Raw genomic sequence first — 12005 nt, 5'->3', positions numbered from 1 at the left:
CGCTCGGAGCCAATGGGAGTCATTATTTCACCGACTCATTGTTATGTCATTGACCCCATGGAAGAAGGGCCCTTTAATTTCACCATTTATTACTCTACCAATATTGTTCGGGTTCCGCCTCAGAAATAAATCTGTCTTTTCTCTAGTTGTTTTAAAGCTTTGTCCACCACTCCCATCAGCCTTTGTGTCTTCAGACACTTACTTCATGGGAGCTCCGTGGCAGAGACGCACTCACACTAGCGAAGGGGGTAAATAATGGCGGTTAGGGCGGCGTGCATAGGGCAGGACTCGATGGACCGAGGTCCGTGTGAGAGAAGTTCGGGCCAGTTGACAGAACTGTCGACATTGGGCTGCATTTACGCTGTGTGTGAAGCTGCCGTTCGGTGAGCGGTAAAAAAATAAACAGAATCATAACAGCCGCATGAAAGCTGTTGTTGAAGCTGGCGATTAAATACATTTGTGCTGTGTTTCTGCCACTCGATTTTTCATTCATTTTGAAGACTCGGTACACCTCAGGTGCAACTTTATCTCGCTTGTAAATCTTAATGTGTATAAATTACTTACAAAGTTTTACTTAAAATGACTTTTGCCACTTGAAACTGTTGCATTAACCATCCAAACTATTGGTCCTAGCCGAAAAAACTGTTTTAGTTTTGCTTTACAAGTCACGTTATCCTCCTCATTTCTCCCAATTAACAGCCATCACGTTCCATTCACCTCCTGTTAATTCCAGCAGTTCTTCTGTATCTTTCGTTTCCAGCCTGCAGTTTGCACAGTAATAAAACTGCCAAGTTTCGATAAGCTAATCCTCTTAAAAATCAAAGGGCTTTTTTTCTTCACCTGCCTTTTTCTCTTTCACTCAACCTTTCGTTCTTTGTTTCTTGGTCCCCTTCCAAATCTAGGTACCATTACCCAGTGCCTAAGGTATTTTATGTGCAGCTGACGGTGGGGAACAAAGAGTTTATCGGAGAGGGACGGACTCGCCAAGCTGCCCGCCACAATGCAGCAATGAAAGCCCTTCAGGGCCTGAAGAACGAACCCATTCCAGAGAGACCACCTCAGGTAACTGTCACACCTGATCGGACCACACACCGGACATATGCTGTCTGTCAATATGCAGTTTGATTAAGTGTATTATGCGTTGGATCCCTATGTAAATGCAAACTTACTTTTAAATCATACGCCATATCTGGTTTGTAGTAATACCTGTTTGTGCATAAATTACAATGGGTTACATATGGTGAAGAGGGACAGCTATTCTGCATCATTGTTATTCATAGCACGCACATGGACAGTTATGCAGTTGGGCACACGTTGAAATGAACTTTAAAGCCACATATCAGATATCACATTTTTTAAAGGGGTCATATGGCGCGAATACTCGTTTTTCTGTGTCTTTGGTGAGTTGCCCATGCATGTATTAGACACGTAAAATTGCAAAAAATTTAAATGTTGGAACAAAAGATGCATTCTATCTAAGAGCGAATGGTCACCCAGACCTGCCTGAAACGCCTCGTGGTATGATTTGACTAAGACCGCCCAAATGTATACGCAAGTAAGGTGGGCATACCTGTAAGCACAATTGCTTTGAAACCTGATGTTCCATGTTAAGCGGCGTTACATTTCCGTTACACGCTTGCAGTTTTCCACCAATCACTACGCACTGATTAACTGGCCAATCATAGCACACCTCGCTTTTCAGAGAAATGAGCTTTGTATAAAATCTATGTGTTTCAGAGAAGCGGGGCCAAGAGGAGATGCAAACATGCACTTTTTTAACCTTAAATCATGTACACACATTGCAATACATCTAAAACAAACAAATAGTTTCAGGCCTGTCATATGACCCCTTTAAGATGACAGCTTCTGACATGTTATTCTATAGATTTAGTGAATTTGAGATCTGTATGTCTGGCTAATGGCTAAGAATATAACTATTATTATTTAATTTATATCACTATTATTTTCTATTAGTATTTTATAGGATAGTAATTGTATTATAAATAACAATTTGTTGAGTTTATTGTGTATTATAGTTATAAAAAAAGTTAAATGGGTCGTGTAACTTTGTCGCGATTATGTTTAGCCAAGAAATGTTTTTTCTACTGGTAACCCAAAACGGTGCTGGCTAGAAACAATTTTAACTTGCTAGTTAATTTACTTCTTATTTCTTTTGCTTTTTATCTGAAATAAGCTACAGGGACTCTAGTCTTTGCGGATGTGTATAGGAAGTTAAGTTCGGGCCACAAAAGTGTGCATGCGCAGTAACGTTTGTTTGTGTTGATGCTTTAAAATATAAATCTATAGTTATAGACTGAGACCATATTCAAAACTTTTTAAGGCTTGGAAATAAGCATAAAATAGTTAAACAAAAAATATCTGTACTATGTCTAGCACATGTTAATTCCTGTGTACAAAAGTTTACCACATCATTTATAATGAAATCTATATCTATTAGACTAGACAAATGCAAAATAGAAGCGTGTTCTCTAGCCGTCTCAGACATTTAGGCCCCACGCAATGTTTTTTCAGCCCTTGCACTTGAAAACCTTTTGTGCCTTGCATATTCACAACCTGTTGTCTTGTAAAGGTGATATTCAGGCTGACAATCCAAGTCCTGATATTTAAGAAGCCGCAACTCTTCTCATTTGTCAATGTTTACAGGATCTCCTCAAAGCTTTGGTTTCTGTCAGCGCTGTGTGTACCTGTAGCTTCGGGCCATCCTTCAAAATACTAATTTCTCCCACCGGAAATCATATTACATTGTGCCCCAAAAGCCTGGCATTGGCAGCGGTTATTTAAACCGCAGTGGCGCCTCTCTTTTTTGGTCTTGTCCTCCTTCTGTCTCCATAATGAGGTCTTTGTCAGACACCTCTTCCGTGTATTGCTTTACAAATTGATACACACCATGCCTGTGTACACCTCAGGGCAGAACTGTGTTTGTCTGCCTGTCTCCTCACCGTTGTACCACTGACTACACACACAAATGCACACACAATATTATAAAACCATAATGAACTCCTTTATTTATTAATTATTTATAGTTTGTTATTGTGTATGCATATATTGTTCTTGGTGTGAAGGTATGCTTCCTTCACTGAAATAAAGGCAATCCCAGAATGCACTGCCGCATTGAGCTGAAGGCAGCTGTTTGTGTAAGGCAGTACGCACACAGAATGCTGTCTCGGTATGGCTGCTTTTATTGTCAAACACGCAATGTTTTCCTTCCTCTTTACATGCTTATTAACTCGCAAACTGATCGCGAACAGCGCAGAGCGGTTCTTAATCAAACCCAATTGTTTACCATGTGCTAACAGCCGAAGGAGCGCATGCCAGAGAGCGCTACCAGTCAGCCTGTGAATAAACAATACTGCAGCAAGTACAGTAAGCCCCATGCATGCAGACCGAGCTTTTAGTAAACACACTTTGAAGAGACAGAATAACAGGTTCATTCCACTTGTCGTCATGGGAACGGCGCTCGATGACCGTACACTGTAAGCAGGAAATGGTCCAGATGAAAAAGTGCTGACAGACGGACGGATTCAGGGCGATATCAAAGAGCGGCGGTCGATTAATCCGACAGAAATGTTGCCTACAGATTCGCACCACTTTGAAATACGGCCTGTTTTACAGCTGAGCAAATAAACAGCGTTTGGTAGAAATTTTATGTACGGCTGGCTACTTTAGAGAACAACTATTTTGGGTGAACTTTTCCTTTTAACTGCTCAAATTAAGAGTAGTACTGTGATGTTTTATCGCCAGGTCATATACACTGACCATAATGACACTCCGGAATGATGTGACGATGAATTTAACTTCGGACGGTCAGATTCATTTTAGAAAAGCACTCAAGCAAACCTTCACAGCCTCTTACTCAAAGTCTTACACCCCAAACCGCCCGACAGATCCTAGATATCATTACAATGTGACAAAAGTGACATCGTGTCTTGTGATCAGTATAGACGTCTACAGAGAACCTCAATTTCGTAGAGAGCAAGATCACATACTCATGAGCATGAGAACTCGCTCTTCTTTTTGAAATGTCAGTGTTGTAATAGAAGTGAACAAGATAATATGTTACAGGATCATATTAAAAGTCACCCTTTGGAGTTTGTGGGAGAGTACGATCGCAACTCCTTTCAGAATTGATAAGATATGAATCCTGGATCGGTTTGAAAGCAGTTTATTTTCCCGCTTTCAAAGAATCTCAAACCAGAAGCAGCTCTTTACAGCGATGTCACTTGAGAAACTGCAGCCGTGCGTTGAAGCGGACTCAACGTCAGATTGGGATTGAGATTCGTACAACCTGTGTTTGAGATCTTCATTTTGTTAGGAGTTGACCTTCTTTAGAAAATCTATCTATTGTGAAAAGTTATTTGTAAACGTTATTTGTAAAACCATACTGTACTTATTTCCAACTTTATTCATGCAGCAATGCATGATGGGAGCTTTGTGGTGACACTGATCATTATGAAATGTAGTTGTGAGAATATTGTTCGTTTTACGTGTTTGTAAGAGGATGATAACTCAGAATGCCCTGTATACTTGTATTTACAGTGTTTGTGTGTGTTTCAGTGTTCAGATGAGAATGATGATGAGGAGAACAGTGATGCCAGCAAATCAGAGATCAGCCTGGTGTACGAGATCGCTCTGAAAAGAAACCTGCCTGTAAACTTTGAGGTAAGCTTTTTAGCGTTTTTTGGAGGCAAGGTTTTTTAAAATACCTTTGAGACATCCTTCACGTTGACAACATACCCATGACACCTTCAAAGAAGACAAGTCATTGGGTTTACCAACAGAGCTCTCTCTAATAAACGTTGAGTTTTTGTTTCTCTTCCCTTCAAGTGTTCGTTCAGTTTAATAGACTCTAAATATCACAACATTAGATATGCCTTCATTGAATACATTGAAAACCGTTAGGTTGAAGCAAAGAGGATAAAGTGGGAAAGTAATTTTATAAACTGTCTGCTTTTGGTTAAGCTCTGTCAACAGCAGTTAAATCCAGTAAATGAAATTGCTGCACAACTTCGAAGCGTTTATTGTGGGGATGAGGTTGATCTGGACCACATTCAAAATCAGCACTGCATTAAAGAGCTGCGTTACTGACACTTTAAATCAACACCACAGCCTCTGAAAAAACTCAAGCGGATGTCTGCGGTTCTCCGTAGCCTCACTGCTGCTGCGTCTTCATTTATCTTAAATGATTTTCCACGGCCATCTCCAACTTGCAATCTGCAATCATCTGCTTGGCTTTGGTGGTCCAGAACCTTCCTGACGTACGTTCAGCAAGAATCCTGTGTACTTGCATGCAATCCGTTACGTCTGGGACCCCAATCCAACTGCATTTGAACAAGACGTAGCGCGATTGTTTTTCTTCTTTAAGGTTTGAGCTGTAACTGATCTGTGAGAGTCTGGACTCATTTCAGTTTTGTTTGATCTTTCAGGAATTTTCTCCCCAGCTATTTGTATGAATGGAAATGTTTTTGTTCCTGATTTAGTTATAGCATCCAAACAATATGTGAGAAAGAAACCTTGAGGATTTTTTTTCAAACATATTCTTTAAATTTGTTTTATTTATATTTTTATGTACTTGGCTTCACATGATTCACAAAATTCACACGGGACATGTTTTGTCAAAAATGGAAAGGCACTTACAAATTCTCAGAGAGTGTATTTATTACCGATATATTGAATCATCTGTTTTTTGATTGTTTTCCCGACGTCAGAAAAATACCAGTCAAAGCATAAGTTTTCTATTTTAAAATAGAGCATGGATGTACTCAGTATGGATGTGACAAAAAAAGGACTTAGGTTTTTGAGAGACAGCCGACTTTGTAGGATTTCTGTGTATTCAAATGTACAAACCAGAAGCAATGATACCTAACAAACAGAGAAGAAATTGATCTTTATAGACAACAAAATTGTTACATTTTATTTTATTCGTCCATTTATGTGGAAAAATGTCTGTTATGGATGTGACAATTCACATACCTGACTATGTAAAACTATACTTCAAAAACTTTGAGAGGGGTATTTAAACCACCCAATATTGACATCTGCCTTATCACTATGGTGAAAATCTTTGGTAAAAACCTTTCATCTGAAGCTAACATTTGCATGAAATTGACCACAATGCACCCAAGTCACCTGAAAATACGTCATAACATCAGCATCAAACGATCCCAAAGGGATGCCAGCTTCAAGGGACAAATATATTAATCACTAGATCCCTCAGTAGATGACGCCTTACTGAGATACGAAGAGTGAAAACCCGGGCCAAGAACCACCCATCATGTACATAAGTACCTTCCTCCAGGGCATACACATCAACAATCCATACAAAAGAGCTTTTCTTCATTATATTTGTCTCTGCCATTGTCCCACCCTGGCCTGGTATCCTCTCTTTTCACCAGGCTAAGGACACGGCGGTCTCACTAATACAGTATCTCCCCTCACATGCATAAAGAGATGAAGATCTACCTCATGTTACAGTGATTCCTTCCTACAACTTGATCTCCGCTGCCAGCCGAGCGAGACTCAACTGCAGAAAGAGGAACTGCCCTCCGTCAGAGACAAGAATCAAACACTTTTGATGAAACCCCATCGCTGAATGAGGATTCCGTATCATCTGTCGAGACGGCACATCCTCGTCTGCCGCCATGGAGGGAGTCGGGTCCCGGTGCCAAGACCTCCTCACAGTCCTTGTTCTCCCGATGAGACTCATTTACCCGATGGAGACGTTCCCACCTAGTTTCAAGTTTTAAACTGGTGACCAGATTCAAAGCGTCATAAGGCTTGTTCTTGTGGTCAGCAAAGTTGGCTATAGTTGTCATCACCAGCAACTTATTTACATTAAATTATTTATAACATTAGTGCTTAGTTTAATAATTTAATATTTCAATTCGGTACTTACTGTATTTTAATGTCCAATGTGTAATTTCATGGAGGATCTATTGACAGAAATGCAATATAATATACATAACTATGTGTTCTGAGGTGCTAAATTTTATACACTGGACCATTTAAGGCTGCAGAATGACATTTTTAGCTACACTAAAAAGATAAAAAACATGAAACTTTTTTCGTCCGTCGCCATTTATTCACCCTCGTGTTGTACAAAACCTGCATACGACTCTTCTGTGAAACAGGAAAGAAGATATTTTGAGAAAAGTCTTGATGGTTGTGTGTTCATACAATGGAAGTCAATCAAGGCCAATGTTGTTCGGTTACCAACATTCTTCAAAATATCTTCTTTTGTGTTCTGTAGAGGAAGGTAGTAAATCATATAAGTTGAAATGACTTCAGTGTGAGTAAGAAAGAATTTACATTTTTTGGTAAACTGTGTAATTCCATGCCTTTTCCCCGTCTTTGCAAGAATGCTGGGACTACATTGCGTAAACTTTCTAGACAAAAATGCACCAGAATTTCGTCATTTCATTAAAAAGCAAAGAACTTTATGCGCAGAAGAATCTGAATTGTGATGTAACATGTAAGTGTGATGATCCAATGAATTCCACGTCAAGGTCTTGTAAATATTGGGTCATACCGCTCCATCGAGTATGTGGGGAAATGCACAGTACTCTCAGTGTCCGTCTTCAGATGAAAGCCCGGATTGTTGAAGATCAAGAGTTTAAAGATGAAGATTAATGATGTGTGCCTAGGCTTCCAGTCATTCATAAAACTGAGTAGTTTGAATAGTTCTTCCCGTCCGAAATTAGCTTAGTATCATATTGTTCTATGAGCTGAGGATTAACTGTCTACCATAAAAAATGAACCTTACCCTGATACACAACAGTCTAGTACTTCTAATAACGATTTATAATGTCAGTCAGTCAGTGTCAGTTTGATGTAAGAAAGGTGTGTACAGTAACCTCCAAATTTATGAGAGATGGCACTAGGAAGGCAAAAGTTATATTATGTGTATTATAGTGGTCATGTGGCGTGTATACGTGTTTTTCTGTGTCTTTGGTGTGTTATAAGTTCCCCATGCATGTATTAGACATGTAAAAATACAAAAATGAAAGTGTCGGGAAAAAAGATGCATTCTGTCTAAAAGCAAATACTCACCAGTGTAACCAACTATTTTCAATAGAAAGTAGCTAAAGCCTTCCTTGAAAAGTCGCCAGATGACGCTACGCACTAATTTACATATCAGGGACGTCATCACGTAGTTTCTGACAACTATGTAATAATGAGTGAACTCCACCACTTAAAACAACACATCAGCAGTCACTTTCGTTAAACAACTAAAATCCGTCTGTGTTCATGTTTATGCATCCATACAGTCATCTCGTTTTAAATCATAAATGCTCAAACAAGGTCAATAAGTGATTAGTTCTTGGAAACACTGTTTGTACATGCGTATCTCAATCAAGCGCAGTGCCGTTTGAACTGAATTCTCTGCTGCCGCTCACTGAACAGAGTAGAAACATAAGTCGCTAAGGTGTTCTGAAAAATCGTGTATACACATTGCATTACATCTTCAAAATTAATTTTAGCCGTGTCAGATGACCCCTTTAAATTTAGCGGGATCTAGTGGTGATCTATTGGTGCAACCAACGACTCACTTCACGCCTCCCTTTCAAAGTACTACGGTGGCTGACACAGGACTAAGAGTATGTCTACACTAGAGTTTTCATTTACAAAACGCTCTTCGTCCACACTTAACGTTTTCAATCGTTTTCCAAACGCTGCCCATCCACACTGAAATGTCTGAAAACGCTCACATCCAGTCCTGCGGATTTGTAAGACACGTTAGCATGTGTCGTTTAGTTTACCATTATTATGTCGCAGTATTATGTCACAGCAATGTAGAGTAAAAATACTTTTTTTCAATGTACTGACAAGGAGGTGCAAAGCAAAAGCGAAGCTTAACTCGCGCTCCGCTGCCAAACAATAACTTAAAGCAATTCAATATTCCAACTGAAAAGCACCCAGAACAACTGCATCACATGATGAGAAACGCGTCATAGTTTTTAAGCCCCTCTTTTTTAAACTTTCCAGTGCGCTAGCACAAAGCAAAATTTTTGTTGAAAAAAGACGCCATCTCAGTCTTTATATGAAAACGCAGTACTGTAAACAGGGTCAAATATGTTGTCACGTTTTGGCTTCTTTGCTAAAGGTCATAACGTATTTGTGAAACACGTAAGTTCACATTATGTTAGGTCTTTATATACCTCTTAACACATAATTATGTATATTATATTGCATTGAGGTCAAAAGATCCTCAAAAAATTAGACACAGCACCTTTAACTATTATTCAAAGCACTGGGTTTGAACAAGACATGATAATCTTCAGTTTTGTGTGGAATGATATGGCTCTCCTCAGTTAAGCCAATTTCACTGTAGTGTCACATGTTTCTATGATTGCCAGAAAGTTGGTGTGTGTGTGAAGAGAGGATGTGAGGAGGGAGTCTCATGAGACGGATAACTTTCAGTTCTGACTGAGCACATAGAGGCCCACCCTCAGCTGTGTGCGCGTATGTATGTGCGTCTGCGCGAAACTCAATCCCCCCTCTGTTGCTCTTAAAAAGCTCAGAGCGCCTCACCTGTTCTGTCAACCATCTTGATGATGTCACAGGAAGTAAATATAATTACACGTGCATGACATGTTTCGGTTTCTCACGACAGCGTGCGTGAGAAGTGGGTGGTAGTTGCAAAACAAAGCGAGAACAGCCAACACAAAATAAGTGACACCCAGAAAAGTTTAATATCAGAAACAGATTCTGACCGTGGATGAAAGAGTTGGTTGCTAACCGACAAGTCGCAAACCTGCATCTTGCGTATACTTACCGTTCGTTTTTGCGTAACAAACCTCCAGTCCTCAAGGGGGCGATAGTTGCATTCAAATGCCTATGCCATTAAACTAGATACTGTATATCTAGCTATACAAATAAAGTAATTGTTTACTCAATATTTTTAATTCTGTCATCATTTATTCACCCTCATGTCATTCAAAACCTGTATTTGACTCTTTCTTCTGTGAATCACAAAAAAAGATGTTTTGGGAAATGTAGTTTTGTGACCATATAATGGGAGTCAAGGTGGGCCAATGTTGTTCGGTTACTAACATTCTTCAAAATAACTTTTGTGTTCTACCGAAGAAAGAAGGTCAATCCGGTTCGCAATGACTTGACGGTCAGTAAATAATGAAAGAAATTCAATTTTGGGGAGAACTATAGAACGTATAGCCCATAGGAACAGATGCTAATGCGGTATCTAGTTTTGTTATCTATGCTCACCGGTTTGTCTCTCTCCATAAAAGTTAGTGATTGGTGTGTTAAACTAGACAGCTCAGTGGTAGCTAGTCCAATTAGCCAAACTCCCGCTTCCTAAAGGGCCAGACAAGGACAGATAGAGAGGCTGAGAGAGCGTGCAGCAGACACGGCCTGAGGGGCAGAAAAAAAGAGAGCATGACTGGAATAACCGATTCCTACTTGTGCTCACAAGCTGCGTGCATATGCATGTACTTGTGTAACATGTTCATTACATGACCCTCAGGTGCTGAAGGAAAGCGGACCTCCACACATGAAGAGTTTCCTCACACGTGTGACGGTGGGGGAGTTCTCCGCTGAGGGGGAGGGGAACAGCAAGAAACTCTCCAAAAAAAGAGCAGCACTGTCCATCTTACAAGAACTGAAGAAACTACCGGTTCTTCCTGTGGTGGAGAAACCCAAAGTGCATTACAAGAAACGGCCCAAGACCATATTGAAGGTGGGGTGGTTTGAGAGTGCGATTCATATGGAGTGCTGTCTTAAAAGGATAAATCAACCCAAAAATCATCATTTACTCACCCTTGTGTCATTTCAAACCTGTATGACTTTGTCTTTTTCTGCAGAACACAAAAGAAGATATTTTGAAGAATGTTGGCAACCAAACAACAGTGGGATCCATTCACTTCTATTGTATGGGCATAAAATGAATGCAAGTCAATGGCCACCGCTGTTGTGCGGTTACCAATTTTCTTCAAAATATCTTCTTTTGTGTTCTGCAGAAGAAACAAGGGCATAGAGGTTTGAGGTGAGTAAATGATGACAGAATTTTCATTCTTGGGTGAACTGTCGCTTTAAGACTCCAGAAAGGTGTACCATTTTTATCTCATGCATCTTATTCATTAGCTCTCTCACTCACTCATTCATTCACACAAACACACTCACTCACTCTTTCCTCATCCTCACGACAGGGCTACCGACATGAACATTAACCAGCCGTCCATCTGTCCATCTAGTGCTTTATCTGTGTCGCTCATCCTCTCTTTCTCTTCTTTATTCTCTATGTCTCTCACAGACTGGCCCGGACTACGGACAGGGCATGAACCCTATCAGCAGACTGGCTCAGATTCAACAGGCTAAAAAGGAAAAGGAACCAGAATACATGCTGCTGTCAGAGAGAGGGATGCCTCGCCGCAGAGAATTCATTATGCAGGTAAATGAATAAGAGAGAGACGGGTGGCGTGAAGTGAGGAAAACTATGAGACACAGCGAGACTGTGAGAAGGACAGATGAGCCGTGGATAAACACTGATAACCTCCCACAGTTCCATCTGTCTTAATCACAGAGACTGTCACCTCTTCAAGAACTGATTACAGCTGACCTTCAGCTCTTTCAAAGTCACACAAACTCTTTATACACACACACACACACACACACACTCTTAAATGGCGACATCTTTCAGCGTTGTCAGCACTGCATTGTTATGTTGAAAATAGCACCAGTAATGCAACAGTAAATACTAATAAATCTGAAAAATTGTTAAAGGAACCACTCACCCAAAAACAGTTCCTACCAAATTTGCGAGAAGAGAAATTTCTTTTTTTCTGTTGAACACAAAAGAAGATATTTTGAAGAATGTATGAAAAAGAACAGTTCTGGGGCACTTTTAACTACAATGGTCCTACTATGGTAGTCAATGGTGGTCAAGAACTGTTTGGTTCTGAGCATTCTTCCCAATATCTTTCTCTGTGTTCAACAGAATAAAGACATTGGTACAGATTTTGAGTAAATGA

At 40.0% G+C, this 12005-nt stretch overlaps 1 protein-coding gene across 3 annotated transcripts in view; it reads left to right on the top strand.

Moving 5' to 3' along the window:
- The window catches only part of stau2 (staufen double-stranded RNA binding protein 2), an 80380-nt gene that overhangs the window by 19696 nt on the left and 48679 nt on the right, over positions 1-12005 (top strand). For all 3 annotated transcript variants that reach the window (XM_056738625.1, XM_056738623.1, XM_056738622.1), the window contains exons 6-9: positions 903-1062; positions 4576-4680; positions 10502-10714; positions 11288-11425. In XM_056738625.1, coding sequence (XP_056594603.1) covers positions 903-1062; positions 4576-4680; positions 10502-10714; positions 11288-11425 — 616 coding nt within the window. The remainder of the gene's footprint in view (positions 1-902; positions 1063-4575; positions 4681-10501; positions 10715-11287; positions 11426-12005) is intronic.

The sequence above is a fragment of the Triplophysa dalaica genome, chromosome 23, assembly GCF_015846415.1.
Source record: "Triplophysa dalaica isolate WHDGS20190420 chromosome 23, ASM1584641v1, whole genome shotgun sequence".
Lineage (NCBI taxonomy): Eukaryota > Metazoa > Chordata > Actinopteri > Cypriniformes > Nemacheilidae > Triplophysa > Triplophysa dalaica.
Note: the sequence above shows the minus strand (reverse complement) of the source record. Positions and strands in the feature narration are given on the sequence as shown.